We start from the raw sequence: 17,967 nt of genomic DNA on the forward strand, positions 1-17,967 counted from the left end.
CACCATTCTCACAAGATTGCCCTCTACAAGACCCTGCTGCCGGTCCGCAACTCTCCGAACGAGTCTGATGGCATTATCCGTTTTCTGGGCTAGTTTAGACACCGTGAGGTTATGGGAGCCGTTTGATTCGATCGTCATACCCAGGACGCGGACGTAGGCTACCCTGGGGATGATACCGCCGTCACTTGTCCGTAGAGTGATGTCGACATCCTCTATCGGCTTCCAACCCCGTAGCGCCATCTAATTCGCGCTCCGCGCAGTGACCGCTGTTAAGGGTCTGCAGCGAAGCAAGTTTTCGTTTTCACAGCAGTGACCACATGTAACCTAGCCACTAATAGTGGAAACATATTTATAAGTAGATAATCGCTGCACTCTGCCGTATGGCTCTGTTTCATCCTACTCACAGAAATACATGCCTTGCATGCGAGAAACAAAGATCCATTTTGAAATTACTAAACCGTTTTGTCATCACACCACGACAAAACCTCAACTTGCACTCCCTGTTCCTTAATGCCATGTCCGTGGGAAAGCTTTATGCAGGGATACGGGCACTTATATGGAGGCAAGAGACTAGGAATGGCCATTTTCTATCATAGCATTCGTTTTTGGCATCCGCTCTTTTTTCGGCACCGGGCCCGACTGGATATTGGGCTCAAATTTTTGTGAGTGCTTCTATAATGATCTTCGACCGTAAGGAACACAATATTCCTCCTAATATGTGGTCGAGGTTAGATTGGGTAAATCCACATGGCTATTACTAGAAAGAAAAGCCAGCAGGTGAAGCCCGCTCACCGCGTCACCGCGGACAGCGACGTAGTAAAAGGCACGCAGTTGGCCTACGCATAAATGTGACCCGAAGAAAGCGACTCGCGTGGTAGTTTCTGCGGCTGCACTCGAGAGCTTTAAGCCTGCATGTAAGCGTATCGCCGTTTATAGACAACAGAACACCACAATAGAGAACGCACACTGCAAGGCTATTGGCGATACGCCTTGGCGCTTTCTAAAACTAAAATACATAAGAATCATTTTGCTTTTGCATGGCCGCTCCCATCAGAAAGAAACGCCACTGTTTCAGTGTTCATTATTTTGCCATCCACGTCTTCGTATCACACTCTTTATTGCAATTAAGAATTAAATTATGGAGTCTTACGTGCCAAAACCACTATCTCGTAGTGAGGGACTCCGGAAATTTGGACCACCTGCTATTCTCTAACGTGCACCAAAAACTAAGTATACGGGTGTTTGCGCATTTCGCCCTCATTGAAATGCGTCCACCGTGGTCAGGATTCGATCCCGCGGCCTCGTGCTTGGCAGCCCAAAACCATAGCCACTAAGCAACCATGGCGGGTTATGACATCTTGTTCTCCACGTCACAATATGGGCAACAAGCGCTCACCACTCTGGCACCTCCAGTAGGCTGTTATAGCGCAAACTGTAATGCCTATGTATGCGGGTTAAATTTCTCTACCGTGCAGGCAATAAAGAAAACCTTTGACTCAAGCATTCCCCCAGAAAATTTTAGTTATACTTCCTTTCTCTCGTTTTTCACCTAAAGCTGACTTCTTAGTGCGGCTTGCAAATTGAATACTACTTTTGAAGTGAACCTTATATATTATGTGTTGTACCAGTCGCCTATTGCATCAATGAGAAGATGGGTTGCTAGAGCAGCAGTATTTAAGATGTTAATATATAAGTGGCAGTCAAGAAAGTTAACAACCAAGGTCAGAGCAATTAAATGTGTATATAAAATACCCTAGGTTATCAAAAAGAAAGTAAGGGAGAAAAGAAAGTATATTTGCTTCAAATAACGGAACCAAACTGGCAATTTACAAATGGGGCAAAAAAGTTATTCGGAAGGAACATCGGCACGATAACAGAAAGGTCAGTGTCTCGCCATCTGAGGCTCGAGCTGTCTGCTGTGGACACAAACATACAGGCGCAAATATTCGCAGCGTGGTCACGCATGCATCTGCTGCAGCAAAAGTAAGGAAACTAATCACCAGGTTGGAGTTGACTGCGTAGATATTCATCAAGCAAGGACACTAGAAAGCATGTACCTTGCAGAAGCTCTGGGATTCAAAGTGCATAGAAGCGTTAACGCGTGAGCAGTCCAAATAAGCAATAGTTTAGATTACGCGCGAGTGGCGGAAGCAGGGAAGAGACGGATAAATACCGGAGTCGTTGGAGCATAGGTCCTAGAGGTAGAGGTTGTAATTAGGAGGGAAATATGAAAGAGACATACGCAGACCGCTAGACGGCTTTGCATGTATGTAATACCAGATGATAGCTTAAGCAGGCTAGTGAATATTTGTCACCGCCCATCCCCCCATTTCGAATAGAAATAACAGGCATCATCATAATAATTATCATCATTACCGCCGTCATAATCCTGTCTGCTTGCTGCTATTTCTGTTCCTGGCATTAACGCCACCTTTCTTACTTGTGTGTTGTTACGACTTTGCACCGCTATTCCGACTTTGAGGTGGTCCCGTAGCGCTCGTCACCCGTTTCGTGACAGAGCGTTGGTAGCGAAGACTCCGAGTCAGGCGTCGGTGAGAAAAACAAAAGCGACTTTATACACTATATACAGGTCATTATACAGGACATGAAGGGATCGGCACTGGGGCCGAGAGCTCACAGCAAACGCGACTGTTCTTGCACGGCGACGTCCGGCGAAAACGCGTGACACATCTCACTCCAGTCGAGAGCGGCACTCAGCTCCCGGTGGGTCGGCGGATCCGGTTTTTTCAGGCGGCCGCTTCGCGGCTTTATAATCCCCGAGAAACCATTGTCACTCAAACGGCCCAATACAAAGCCAGCACTCGACGGTCGTCCGAGAAGTCCAACCAGCGACCGCGCTGGCCACCCGGTTCAAAGTTCGCGCGCGCGGTGACCTCCAGGGAAAAGGAGGTGCGGCGCCGGGCTGTCTGGCACTCGGTTGCACGTTTGGACATGTTGCCCGCCGATGCTTCTCCGCAGGACACCACTGCCTGACGGCTCAGCATCTTGACTTGTCAAGGGAGAATTAGGGCGCTGTGCCTTTCGGCGCAGCCCCGGGTTTGTCCAAAGGGCGCTCGCAGGATAAATTCTACATCTTGCAGATTCGGAGTCCGGGCTTGTGGTAATGGCACAACAGCATCCCCGTCCTCAGATACGGCGCCGGGAAGACGAGCTGCCTCCACGTGGCTCGGATGCGAGGCGCGCACGTTCGTCAGGCTCGTCCAAGTTCACGTCCAGTGTCGGGACGCCAGGTAACTTTACGTGCCCAGGTCCAACTCGCCAGGACAGGAGCTCTGCTCACCGCGTTGTCGCCAAGGCACCTCGACCAGCTCCGCTCGGGTCGTTCCTAAGCCCTTGCTTCTCGCCGCTGGTCCCGGTTGGTCGTTCTGCAGCTTGCAAAACCGACCGGAAAAGGCAACACCCAACACGAACAAGTGCCCTCTGTCTCCCGCCAAACACCAGACAAGGCCATAATCCAAATCAACCTAACTAAATTGCTATCTCTCTTTTTGCTCCCGCTGCAACAAGAGGCAGGTGTACGATCTGGTACACAAGGCTCAAACAACCAGTTTTCACATTAACAACACACCAAAATTTCAGGAACAATTAATAATCAGCAATAATAATGACAATTAGAATGGTCCCCCCTGAAATCACTTGGACCGAAAACACACTACTGAGGAAGCAAATGAGGTCATTCATTTTTCCCGGCGATATTTTCGCGGAATCCGAAGCTGCTTATATTTGCGACCCTGCTTATCCGTGTAGCGGCGGTACAATAAGCCAGATTCCTTGTAAAATGAAACCCTCTTTTTTTTCACTCCCCGTTTGACGCTCTTCCTCAGATCGGCTAGTGAACAGTCTTCCTGTTGCTCCCGAATCAGAGTTTCCCTTTCAACTGCAGCCTGCTCCTGCCAGCTGGCGGAAACCGGAGCGAGTCTGGAGCCCGCGTCGCCTAACTGCGGCGTCGCGTCCATATCGCGGCTAGCACTGCACGTGTCACTCCCACTCACTTCCAGGACCCGCTCGCCTAGGCCAGCCTCCGAGCTCTGCCTCTCCCGTGCCTGCTCGCCATTCAAGTTACCTTGATCGTTCCGTGTGCCGCACCGCTGTTCGCTCATCGACGCAAAGTCAAGTTCCCTCGACAGCGGGCGCGCTTTGGATCGCGTGAGGGCCATGTACGCCACGTCGGCAAAGAACGATTTGCCCTGATCCTTCAGCAGCTGCTCCGAGCTATTTGAGAAGAGGTAGGGAAAGTGCTCCGGGAGGGCGGCAGACACAGCGGCTTCTGTGTTAAGTTTCCCAAACTCTCCTTCAACGATAACCGTTGCGATGGGTAAACAGACACTGTCCTCCTCGGCCACTTGCCGTATCCTAGCGCATTCTCCCGTAAAATCACTCGAGGAGACGAAAGACGGGTGGACAACGTCCATAGTTGCTGCAGAGTCCCGAAGTGCTCGGCACTTCTTACCGTTTACCTCAATTTCCTGCACATAGGGCTCCAATTGTCGTATGTTTTTGTGCGTTTCCTGTATTGTTGCAAAAGCAATTTTCTCTTGGCAGTTCGCAGCGATGTGCCCTTGCTTTTTGCAATTATAGCAGGTTAACGGTTTCCGTTTTTCAAAAGAAGGCGTCGTATCGTTTCCCTGTTTGGGACCATCGCTATCATTCTGAGATGCATTTTGTCCTTCCCTTATAGTTTCTTTGGTAAGGGACTCGTCTTCCCGAAACTCGCGACGCGTGATTTGCTTCCGGTCGTCGGGCTTCCCGGAAAACCCATCTCTCCTATCTGCTTTTTCTACGCGCACTGCCTTGCTCTGCAAGCTGCGGCGGGTGTAGTACTCTTCCGCTAACTCTGCTGCCTTGTTTAGCTTAACCTCCTTTAGCCTATCTTGCAGCCAGAGCCGGACATCCTCATCAATGCAACGGTAGAACTGCTCCAACGCGATGCATTCGACGATTTTGTCGCGGTCGTCGTAAACCTCTTCGCCCTTCAGCCATTCCACCAGGTCGGCTTTTAGACGAAACGCGATATCAGCATTCGACTCCCTGCCCTTTTTTGCATACCGGAACCTCTGCCGGAAAGCTTCGGGCGACAATTTGTACTTCCGCAGTAGCGCTTCCTTCACATCACTGTAGCTCTCAAACGCCTCTTTCGATAAGCAAGTTATTACGTCTGATGCCTCCCCAGGAAGCAAGGCTAACAGATTCTGTGCCCAGAGGGATCGCTCAATGCTATTCCGTTCGCAAACGTGCTCAAATTTCACGATGTATTTGGCCATATCCTCTCCGACGACAAAGGGTGGAAGTTGATCGCGTATTCTTGGACCGTTAGAAATGAGACTAGGCGCCGGCGCGGTATTTCGGGTCTCCAACTCTTTCATTTTAAGCTCGTGCTCGCGACGTTCCCTTTCTGCCTGCCACTCCCGACGTTCCTTTTCTTTCCTTTTCTCCTCGCAACGTTCCTTCTCCCTCTTTTCCTCCTCGCGACGATCCTTTTCTTTCCTTTCCTCCGTTTCCCGACGTTCACTGATATCCGCCCAGGCCTCCTCGGCTTCCTGAGCCGTTACGTTCCCAGTCCTCATGACCTCAAGGATCGCACTCTTTCTTTTGGTTGAGCCCAACTCAATGCCACACTCCTCACAAATTTGGAGAAGTTCCTTGACCTTGTACTTCTCCATCGTTCACACTGTCCTCCTGCTGTTTACCCTTCTTGAATATACCTGCCGTACGCTACTATAATGCTACTAGTAAGACATATGCAAGTATTTCACACACTGCCCTGTTTACCCCCTCAGCATCCCCTGGTTTTCAAAACACTCTCACTAGGCTTGAAACACACAAGGTTAACACAATGCAACACCAAATCCTTCCCTGAGCTACTATAACCTGTGTCAGAGAAAGTCTGGTGTTTGAGGTAAACTTCAGGCACTCACCGCGCCGAGGTAGCCGATGCCGGTCAATCCCGTAGCTGCCATCCACTGTTACGACTTTGCACCGCTGCCACCGCTATTCTGACTTTGAGGTGGTCCCGTAGCGCTCGTCACCCGTTTCGTGACAGAGCGTTGGTAGCGAAGACTCCGAGTCAGGCGTCGGTGAGAAAAACAAAAGGGGCTTTATACACTATATACAGTTCATTATACAGGACATGAAGGGATCGGCACTGGGGCCGAGAGCTCACAGCAAACGCGACTGTTCTCGCACGGCGACGTCCGGCGAAAACGCGTGACACATCTCACTCCAGTCGAGAGCGGCAGTCAGCTCCCGGTGGGTCGGCGGATCCGGTTTTTCAGGCGGCCGCCTCGCGGCTTTATAATACCCGAGAAACCATTGTCACTCAAACGGCCCAATACAAAGCCAGCACTCGACGGTCGTCCGAGAGGTCCAACCAGCGACCGCGCTGGCAACCCGGTTCAAAGTTCGCGCGCGCGGTAACCTCCAGGCAAAAGGAGGTGCGGCGCCGGGCTGTCTGGCACTCGGTTGCACGTTTGGACATGTTGCCCGCCGATGCTTATCCGCAGGACACCACTGCCTGACGGCTCAGCATCTTGACTTGTCAAGGGAGAATTAGGGCGCTGTGCCTTTCGGCGCAGCCCCGGGTTTGTCCAAAGGGCGCTCGCAGGATAAATTCTGCATCTTGCAGATTCGGAATCCGGGCTTGTGGTAATGGCACAACAGTGTGCAGTTATATCCGCACTTTGAGCACCGGTATGCACATAAATGTGAAGGGCGTACTGAGCTCCAAACCAAGAAGTTAGAAGCAATATGCATATCTCTAACTGCGCCATGTCGCTGTTGGAAAATGAAAACGTGTATGGGCAACCAGCGCTAATGTTCCGCCTGCCAGCAGCAGCCCCATACAACACACAGCATAGCAAGGGCCGGAAACAGTCTTCGACAGCACATGCTGCGAATTCGCGTCACTAAATTAACCGCTTATCTTCAGGCATATGTGCGGAACTCCGGACCTGACTGGGCAACGACCTGCTATGGCATACCGTAACGGATCTGGGTGGCAAGATGAACAAGCGAACATTATACAGAGCAATGTGGTTTACTCATCATTCCGCGGTGGCCTATGAGTGTAGGCGAATTACTACTAAATTTTATCTTTTCATAAATTCAGTTTTGAAACTAGCAATGAGTCAGGGCGAAATTCTCTAGTTAGATTTATTTCAAGACGGATTAATTTAAACAGCAATAAAAAGCAAAGCGATGTCGGTGCTTACCCTTCTTTGGATACAAGGTTGACATAGTCTTCCTGGTCTCTTCGTCTAACAAAGCGTAGACACGTCTCCTTCTCGATAAGGATCATGGCATCCGTGATTATATCGAGATTTTCACGTGTGACTGTGAGAGAAGAAACAGTATGGCTGTGCCGGTTAGAACTAAGAATTGCTTTCAAACGAGATTACACTTTTTTTTTTTTGCAATAGGTCAGGATGTCTCGGAAGCACTCAAGGCCAAAAGACAATTGCCCAGACAAACCATCTCTCGGTTCTATTGTGATATGCGCACGTAAATCGATGAACATTAAAAGAACGTAAAAATGAGGGGGATCAATGAGTATTCATGCAATAGTAATTCGTTAGCATTAGTTTACACCTTTGCGGCCTTTTTGCACGTTCCCGTCTTCCGCGGAGTGCTGAGATAACCACTGACTAAATGTTTAAAATGAATGTTTGCGCTGTCTTTATACGGAGTATGTCGAACATATCGGACGACCATGGGCCATCTACTCTCAAATCTAGAGAGGGGCCCCTGCGCAGGGCCATTAGTATGGCCTTGAAGTCCGTAAAGTGGCAGGTAAGGTACCTTACGGATACTATGGCAGACTCGTTGTGAAAGACTATGTCGATGCACGAGCTTCGCTCGGTGGCGACGGACCGCCCACGGGGCTTGGCAAGACGAAGGTCGACGCTTTCATCGAGCTCTTGAACGAACTTTCGGAGCTTCTTGATGTCTTGGTTGAACGACGGTCGGACGTCTTCATGACATAGCCTCGGCATTTTTCGGTCGGCGTTATAGTACAGCATCACTCCTACCACAAGTAAAAAGCGCGGCACCCATCGTTAATTTGAACGGGCGCGAAATGCGTCCGCGATGGACAAGAACAGCACCGAGAGCGGCGCTTCTGCGCCGGCGTTGATAAAGTCCCTTGATAATTATCAAGGGGCTTTAGGCATTGAGAGCGCCGCATGCGAAGCAAAATTCTATTACCGGGTGGTACCCCTCTCCCATCTCTCGTTCGCACCGCCTTGAAATCCTCCTGCAATGCGCGTGTTTGGGTACGTCTCGTGCCGCGCGCGGTGTGTGCCTACGTGTGTGCGCGTGGACATTTCATAGGAAGGGCGATGTAGACTGTTTCACATTTAGGGGAATACTCGGAGCGCATTGCATTGCGATGCGGCTAGCGCTTGAGTCAGGCGGCGGCAGCAGCTCGCGCAGGTGCTCGAGGGGCGGGATCTTGAACGGCGTCGTCTGCTACGGCGGCGCGCGCTGGCCGCATTGTCGGGAAACGTTGTACTGTCAGTTGCAGGGCGCCGGTCTCATCGTTACTGCGTGAAATGAGCCGGTATTCTTTACTAAGCGTTGTGCGACGCCCATTGATACGCATCGAAGGTAAGTTCATCGCTGAAAAGTGCAGGGTAGTCATAGACGACGTACTGATTCCATACATTCTTGACGGCCCGTTTCTGGAAGGCGACTACATATTCTAACGCGATAGGTCGCCGATCCACACTGCTCGTGTGGTGCAACAACTGTTGGAAGAGCGCAGAGTCACTCTCTTGTAGTGGCCGCCTCAATCCCCGGGCCCCAACATCATTTAAAATGTCTGGGGCTAGTTGAATGTATCGCTGGCGCACCATCCGCTCTATCAGTCGCCCAAGAATAGGCTTCGATCCACCATCGTCAGCGACTGAGACGTGCTGCGAATGAACACATCCCTGATCAAGTCATTCTACACTTCACTGCCTTCCAGGATGAGCGCTGTCGTCGCTGGCGCTGGGGACATGACGAGATACTAACTGAAGTTCCGAGCGTAAGGTGTCAGTCCAATTCCCCGCCGGCGGGCAGGGTCTGTCTGGTGTAGTGAATGATTGTCGAAAAAAATACTTGCAGCTCATTGTCTTAACCTAACACATTCCTTTAAACGTATCCGTTTGTTTCATCGTGTTCGACCCCCATAGTTATCATTGTTGAGTGTTTTGTTTTGCTTTCGAGTCAAACAAAGACTGAGCACGTTGCGCGCACATCTTGGTGCGTCTTGTCGCTGCTTATTACTGTAGCACACACAGTGAAGAAATATACGTGCATGCGGTAAATACCCCGGCCTTTCGAAAGAACAAACGAAGCATGCTGTCAAAAGAAGTTTGTGGAACTCCATTATCGCCAATGAAGGCTCAGAGTTTGGCGACGCACAACGTTTAGTAAAGAATATCAGCTCAGTTCCCGCAGTACCGATGAAATCGGTGCACTGCCACTGACTGTAGCACGCTTCCTGACAATGCGGCCAGCGCGCGCGCCGCCGTAAACTCCGATCCACACGACGGACCAAGTCCGCGGGCCGCTCGGTCACGTGATACGACGTCACGGCCCGCCGCGGTCCGGTCCGGCGCAGAGCACATCCACACGGCGGACCGCCATAGCAGACGGCAGAGCAGACCAACCAGCTACACTCTCGGCCAGAGTGTTATCATTGTTATAATTGCGGCTCGAGTCCCACAAACCCGGGAACTGCTCAACGAGGTATACAAAATAAAAAAACCTCCTCATCACTCCAAGAGGACACGGTGTTTAAAAAGTATATCTGCTGCACGCACGTGTAGGCGGAACGGCGGACATGAAACGACGGGCTTGACTAGCTTTTGCTGAGCCGAAAACTAGATTGGATTTGGCTGAAGACACTCTGTTGCCGGACAACATTCGTTGGCTAAGTCAGAATCGCTGGGGTGTGCATGCGGTCCGCCGCCAAAACGGAAGCGGGCAAAGCCTCGGCGATTTGTTGGACCGCGAGGGCCGCGGTCTTGCGCGGGCCAACGGTGCTACGCACGAACTGGTGACGTCCTATCACGTGATGCGCGGACCGCGGTCCAAAAGAGCAATTTGCTCCGTCGTGTGGATCGGCCTTAACAGACGACGCAGATCACGACTCCGCCCCTCGAGCGGAACGATTTCATCTGCAACGGCTGTAGGTCCTACATCCGTTGGAGATGAAATCATTCCGCCAGGGGAGAAACGAGCGCTGGCGTCTAGGATGAAATAGTGTTCCTGTATATATACAGGAACACTAGGATGAAACTTGTGCCGTCGTCCATAGACAGACACGCCCAGAGAGAAGAGAACGGACTTTAGAGCAACCGGCGAGCAGCCGAGCGCCGGTGAAACTGAGTGTTCATTGTACGTGCTTTTCATGCCGAGGAGGCCGGCGCCGCAAACGTAAACATCCGCTCGTTGTGCAGATGTTCACGGCGGCGGCGCCGAAACACTCGTAGATACAAAGGTCGCTGTTGTCGCGCTGATGCACAGGACGCGTGTTTACTCACGGGGCGGGGTGCTGATGGGGGAGAATCGGGCAGGCAACGAGTGGGGAGTGCATGAGAAACACACAAGTTTGCCATGTGCGCGTGTTTCACAAGGTCGATTGCAATCACGTTTTCACGGCCGTTCACAGAAACAGTAAAAGTCTTTTCTCCGCGCTGTAGCACTTCGAACGGGCCGTCGTACGGTGCCGTGAGGGCGGGCCCGATGCCTTCGCGGCGCACGAAAACGTGAGTTGAGGCAGCTAGGTATTTGCTCACGAAAACGTCGTAAGTGGAGGGCTGTCGCAAGCGCTCAAAGAGCGACCGAAGTTGCTCAGCGTAGGCATGAGGCGAGATGTTGGGGACCGCAGGTGGCGCCAAGAATTCACTGGGTAGACGTAGTGGCGTCCCGTAGACCATTTCGGCAGCAGTACACCCGAGGTCCTCTTTTATCGCCGACCGAATACCTAGTACAACTAGCGGCAGGTTGTTGACCCATGAAGTTCGAGAGTCGCGGGCGATGAGGGCGGCTTTCAACTGGCGGTGAAGCCTTTCCACCATTCCATTTGCTAACGGATGGTATGCAGTTGTGTGGATGTGGCGGATAACGAGGATGCTAGTTAACGCTCCGAAGAGCTCACTTTCAAACTGTCGTCCGCGGTCGGTTGTTACCACGCTGGGGCAGCCGAAACGAGATATCCAACCGGCTACGAAAAAGGACGCCACAGTGGACGCCGTAATATCGTGTACGGTAAACTTCAGGCCAGTGCGTGTAGCGGTCAACCAGGTGAGGATGTATCGTTTACCACGCGATGAAGGCAGCCGACCGACAATGTCGATGTGAACGTGGTCAAAGCGACAGTCAGGCGGACGGAATGGTTGAAGTGGTGACTTGGTGCGGCGTGTCGTTTTTGCACGTTGGCAGCGCTGACATTCTCGAGCCCAGCGGCGGACATCTACGTTGATGCCTTGCCACACATAACCGGAGGTGATGAGGCGCTGAGTGGCACAAACACCAGGATGGCTCGAGTCGTGTAGCTTGCCAAAAACTTGACGACGGTGCGAGGAAGGCACAAATGGACGGGACAGCCTGTTGACATGTGGCAGACGATCGTAACGGAGGAGAACGGCAGTGGCACCTCAGCAAACGAGAGAGATCTGGACCCTGCACGCAGGTCACGCAGCTCGTTCTCAAAATGTTGTGCCTCTGCGATGATGTCGAAGTCCACGGCAGCAGTGGAAAACGCGTCGACACGTGAGAGGGCATCGGCAGCCGCATTAACGGGTCCCTCGATGTACCGTAGGTCGACCGTGAATTCGGAGATAAAATGCAGGTGCCGAATTTGCCGGGACGTGTGTGTGCTGTGGTTTCCGCGGAAAGCGAATGTCAGTGGCTTATGATCCGTCAGTACGTGGAACACGGTACCTTCGAGAAGGTGGCGAAAATGGCGAATGCCAAGGTAGACAGCCAGGAGTTCACGGTCGAAAGTGCTGTATCGAGTTTCTGCCGGCTTCATCTTCTGCGAAAACAAACTGAGTAGACACCACGAATACTGCTGGAATTGTTGCAGAACTGCACCAGCGGCACTGGAGGAGGCGTGGGTGATGAGCCGCATGGGCGCGTCAGTTAGGGGATGCTTCTTGGCTTCTTGGAAGGCGGCGTCTGCTTCGGATGTCCACTCCAAGATCGCAGATGGTACCTTTGGAGCCTTCAGCATGTCGGTCCAGACGTAGAAAGATGCGCGCTATATTAGGCAGGAACCGACGGTGGAAGTTCAGAAGCCCGAGAAATTGGCGGAGCTTGCGAAGCGACGTTGGGCGTGGGCGTTGGGCGTTGAGCAACGTCGTACAGTCCACAAGCTCACGGGAGCGGAGATTCACATTCAAACCGAAATGGGTAAGAAAGTCCGCACCTAGTATGGCGAAGCGCACGTCGGCGAGGATGAAAATCCACCGACATATGCGACGCAGGCCCAGGTCAATGGTGAGGGACAGACAGACAGACAAAGAACTTTACTAATGGTCCTGAGGAACAGCGTTAGGGTACCTCCCTTTTCAGGGAGTCCCCGTAGCCGTCGCGGGCCGCACCCACGTCGGGGTAGGAAGATCGTGGTCCTCCGCCCTGTCGCAGGCCCTCTGGACAGCCCATAGTTGCTCTGAGAGGTCGCCGCTTCTAAGGGTTGCCTCCCAGTCGGTTAGAGTGGTTAGCGATGAGCTGCGTAATGCAGGGCATTGCCAGAGCATATGGAATAAGGAGCAGTACGCCTCCCCACAGTCTGGACTGTGGGGTTCTACATTAGGCGCGAAGTGACTGAATCGGCCCCTGGAGGGGAACGACCCCGTTTGTAGCATGCGAAATACCGACCATTGTGGTCTATTAAGTTTAGGGTGTGGTAGCGGAAAGGCCCGTCGAGCGAGTTGTGAATGTGCCAAGATTTCATGGAAGGTGAAAAGTGAATCCCTGTACAGTCCTAAGTCGCCGCCCGTGAGTCCACCTGAACCGCCGCGGTTTGTAAGACCTCGCGCGCAGTCATGGGCCAATTCATTGGCGTTAACAACCTCAGAGTGCACATTGATTCCCATATGGGCCGGGAACCATTTGATTCTATGAAAACCAGCAGCCTCCTCGCTGCCGACGATGGCCGCCGCCTCCTTTGAGATCGAGCCGGAGGCGAAAGCTCGGGCTGCAGACCTGGAGTCTGTAAAGATATTGGGACGTAAAGGGTCCTTCAGTGCTATAGCTGTAGCAACCTGCTCGGCTACTGTTGCAGAAACCTTCCGCACGGATGCTGAGTTAATGAGAGTGCCGTTGGAGGCAACCGAAACTACGGCATAGTGATCAGAGCGCTCGTACTGGGCGGCGTCAACAAAACATGCCAGATTCGGAGTGGCCGCAGCCGCTTTTAACAGGGAACGAGCCCTGGCTACACGGCGTCCTACATTGTATTGAGGGTGGACGTTACGTGGCATGGGATCTACCTTGAACGAATCTCGGACCACGGGTGATAGGGTCACGTTGCGCTCCGTGACTTCCTGGTGACCGCATCCAACGGATTCGAGGATGCGTCTCCCCGCTCGCGATGATGAGAGTCGTATTATTTGGGCCACTCGTTGAGCCTCGATCACCTCTGATAGGGTGTTGTGCATGCCTAGTTGCATGAGACGCGCGGTGCTGGTAAAGAGTGGTAAACCCAGCACGCGCTTGATGCATTTGCGCATGAGGGCGTCGATTTGGCCTCATCCCGTTTAGACCAGCGCAACGCGGAGGCTACATAGTTAACGTGGCTCATCAGAAACGCGTGGTAGAGTCTGAGGAGATTGCTCTCGCTTAAACCCCCTCTGCGGTTCGAGATCCTGAGGATAAGCCGAAGCATATTCTGCGTCTTCGAGGTAATGCGGGCTATAATCTGTGAGTTGCCCCCACGAGATTCCAGCAAGAGTCCGAGGACCCTGATGGTATCCACTCTGTGGATTTGTTGTCCGTCCCTCGTATAAAGGGCTATGGGAACTTGATCTAAGGGTGTGGAGCACCAACCCCCCATCGTGTGGGCCTATACAATAGAAGTTCGGACTTGGTTGGTGAAAGACTCAGGCCCGTGTCTAGTACGAAGTGTTCTGTGATGTCGAGCGCCTCTTGGAGCGCACTCTCAACTGCAGCGTCAGACCCTCCCATGCATCACACGGTAATATCATCCCCGTAGAGGGCGTGACCCGTTACTCTTACTGTGGCCAGTCTGTCCGAGAGGCCCTTCATGGCGATGTTAAACAGTTGGGGAGAGATGACCGCCCCTTGCGGGGTGCCTCTCGCTCCCAATGCATATTCGTTGGATTTGATTTGCCCTATTTTGACAGTGGCCTTTCGATTCCTCAGGAAGGAGCTAACGTACGCATGGAATCGTGGCCCCAGGCCCTAATCCGAGATGGCGTCTAGCACGAACCGGTGCGAGATGTTATAAAAGCCTTGGATAAGTCTAGAGCAAGGATGCCCCGAGTGTCTCTAGTATCGCCATCAATGATTTGCTTCTTTATAAGTAACATGACGTCCTGTGTGGAGAGTGGCGGCCGGAAGCCGACCATGTTGTGAGGGAATAACTCATTAGTTTCTATGCGCCTAGACATACGGTTGTGAATGGCATGTTCGGCTACCTTACCCGCGCAGGACGTAAGCGAGATGGGTCGCATGTTCTCCGGCGCAAGAGGGTTGCCTGGTTTCGGGATGAGCACCACTGAGGCTGTCTTCCAGGAGCCGGGGACGAGGCCCGTTTCCCAAATTTTGTTGACCTATCCGGTGAGCAGCGCAACTGATCGTTCGTCCAAGTTGCGGAGGAGCTTATTGGTGATGCCATCCGGGCCCGGTGCAGAGCGACCGTTGAGCGTTTGGAGCACCTCCCAGATTTCGGATTCCGTGAAGTGGGCGTCGAGCTCACCCACCGCTCCCCCCCCCCCCCCCGGTAACCAGAATAATCCCCGTCATTGCAGGAGCCTAGCGGGAGATACTGTTCGGCCAACTCTTGAAAAAAGACGTGCTCAGATACACCCGACGCCTTTTGATTATATACTATGCGATCGATGGCTAGTCTCTGATTGTTTTTGCTTTGCGAATCGTCGAGTAAGTGTTTGAGCAGGTTCCATTTGCCCCCCGTTCTCATCTGCCCATCAACCGAGGAGCACACTTCATTCCATTGTTGTTTGGACAGTTCGATGGCATGAATTTCTATTGTCCGACTGAGCTCCGTAATTTTCTTGCGAAGTCGGCGGTGGAGTCTGTGCGTTCTCCAGCGTCGCAGTATGGAGTTTTTGGCTTCTAGGAGGTGCGCAAAGCGCGCGTCCATCCGATCTACTTTTAGGTCGGTCTTAACCACCTTGGTCGCAGCTTGTACGTCCTTCTGTAGTCTTGTGAACAGACTATCGAGATTATCGTAGTCGGTCTGGTCCGCCTTCCGCATTTTCCGGAAGGCATCCCAGTCCGTCACTTTGAATTCCCTGGTAGGGGATGTGCTAACTGTTAGGGTAAACTCCACAATGAAGTGGCCGCTACCCAGTTTCTCTTGCAAATTTTGCCATCCTGCTCCGGGGGCGTTCTTGACGAACGCCAGGTCCGGAGTGATGTCTCGGACTACCGACGTGCCGGTTCGCGTCGGGTATTGAGGATCCGTAATCAATTCCAGTGAGCAGTCAGCAACTGCCTGGACAAGGAGATTGCCCTTCGTGGATTGGCGGGGGTATCCCCAGACATTGTGGGGTGCATTCAAGTCACCCGCTATCACTATGGGGGCTCCCTTGCTCAGGGCCACCGCCTTTGTCATGATTGTGCGAATGCCTGCCGTTGATCAGACGGCGCGCTGTATATGTTCAAAAGGAAGACACTGCTCTTAAGCCAATTGTTAGGGATAATTTCGACCATATTGATTTCCGCCCTAGTTTTGCCAATTGGTAATTTGTGTACTTGAAAGGAGCACTTCCGTGCGACCAATGTTGCTAAACCCCGCCTTCCTTCCTCCCGTATCGATACAACCCGCTATCCCGGGAAGGTGGGCGCGTCATCGAGAGTTTCTTGTAACAGAATTACGTGCGGTTTGACCGCCTATGCCGAAATGAATTGCTGAAGCGGAGCTTTGCGCCGTTGGAAACTGGCACAGTTCCACTGCCACACAACCAACTTATTGGGATTGACCGCCATGGTGATTGCCTTGGATTGGCCATTCCACCATCTTGTTGACGAGGACGGCTCTTACGGGTAAAGTTGCCCGACAGGGCTCCATCGAAGGCTGTCTAGCTGTAGCTAATGCGGCCTGTGCACTTTCCAGGGAGCGTTGGCCATATGTTGCGATTGGGGATGTATTCACAGCTTGCAAAGGCGCAGTCTTCGGACAACGGTATCGGTAGTGGCGGGTGGCAGGAATGACGCTCACCTCTGCGCCAGTGTCCACAAGAAAGCGATGGCCTGCGATCCTGTCTGTGATGTAGAATAGGCGGCTTCGCGTAGCGGCTGAGTCACGCGCCGCCATTAGTGACTCGCTTCCATGTTTCCTTGCCAACGACAAGGCTGTCGACATTTTGCAGCGCTGGCGCCGAACCTGGTGTGGTACCAGCAGAAGCCGTCGGAATTGTGTCTTGGGCGGGAACATGAACGCGAACGTGAGTCACCTCTAACCAGTGGAGAGCGACGAGGCGTGTCCATCTGTATTGCTGCCATAGTGTCCATCAGCCTGTCAATTTTCTCCTCGAGGCTGGATTGCCGGGCCTCGAGGTCTGATGTGACAGTGGTCGAGGACACCGCGGAGCTTGCGCCGGAGTAGTCGTTCACGCGGTCCGCGAGCTCTGCCAGTTTGTCAAGAGGCATATCATCCGCAGCTGCCAAAACCACGAGAAGTGTCCGAGGCAAGCGTCGCAGAAACAGCTCGCGCAATAGTGGACTCTCGGAGTCTTGGGTACGGGCGCCAAGTAGCTGTCGCATCCGATGTAATAGCTGCGACGGTCGGCGATCGCCGAGTTCTTCCGCGCTGAGGAGTTGCTGGAAGCGGCTTCTTTCGGATACGGTTTTGCGTGTGAGCACTATGGCCTTCAAATGGTCGTAGGGTGCAGCCGGATGTGGGGCTCTCATGACGTCGTCGAACTCACCAGCTACCTCGGAGGAAAGTGCTGAGACGACATGCAGGTACATCACACGTTGCGATGGGATGCGCCGCAGATCGAAGTGGGCTTCTACTTGCGTGAGCCACACGGCGGGATTCTTCGGCCAAAATGGCGGCAGCCGCAGCTGGGCATTGGAAATGGCGTCCGTGGCAGCGCTGGGGGCAGGGATGTCGCCTGTCACTGTTGACTGGGGCTGAGGAGCCGGAGCGTCGTTGCTGGACGCTGTAGTGTTCATTTCGTCTTCCATTGCGTGTGCTTGCTACGTCCGGGTCACCAGGCTACGGGGAACCTGCGCTGGATAGGCGGCGCCGCGTCGAAAAGAGTGCGTTGCACGCCGCCCTGGCGACGAAACGCGGCATATTACAGCCGCTCGACCAGACGACACACACGTGCGCGGCCGTATTATAGTTCGTAAGTTTCCGTTTTCGCGCCGCTTCAAGTTTTCGTAAAGAAGCTAGCGCCATCAAGTGAAGAAATGACGAAAGAAGCTTTTTAAGCTTTATATATTTTTCACAGTGTGTCACGGCGAGCACGTGTGTTTTTTTAACGGTTGCCCCGTGAGCCGTTGCCATGCTTGCGTGTCAGCCTGCCTAGAAAATCTAGCAGCTATGGCTCCGGTCGTGCTGCGCTCTGGTTTCGAAAGTATTAGTTGGCCTGAAGACATTCCATATTTCTCTGGCTAGAGATAAAAAATTCTGATGGTACTCCGCCACAGCAGTCAATGTAGAAGAAAGCTTTATCACATCGGCTGACTCGCGCAAGCAAAGGTTTGAGTGCGCCGCGGCTGGATCCGTAAAAACGCTGGCTG

General features: G+C 52.7%; 1 protein-coding gene across 2 annotated transcripts in view; it reads right to left on the reverse strand.

The window, feature by feature from the left end:
- The window catches only part of LOC129382356 (astacin-like metalloprotease toxin 5), an 89,090-nt gene that overhangs the window by 35,738 nt on the left and 35,385 nt on the right, over positions 1 to 17,967 (reverse strand). For both annotated transcript variants that reach the window (XR_011894965.1, XM_072288540.1), the window contains exon 3: positions 7,230 to 7,350. Coding sequence is in view for 1 of the 2 variants with exons in the window: in XM_072288540.1 (XP_072144641.1) it covers positions 7,230 to 7,350 (121 nt within the window). In the remaining variant the exon portion in view is untranslated. The remainder of the gene's footprint in view (positions 1 to 7,229; positions 7,351 to 17,967) is intronic.

The sequence above is a fragment of the Dermacentor andersoni genome, chromosome 6 (assembly GCF_023375885.2).
Source record: "Dermacentor andersoni chromosome 6, qqDerAnde1_hic_scaffold, whole genome shotgun sequence".
NCBI classification, from domain to species: Eukaryota; Metazoa; Arthropoda; class Arachnida; order Ixodida; family Ixodidae; genus Dermacentor; species Dermacentor andersoni.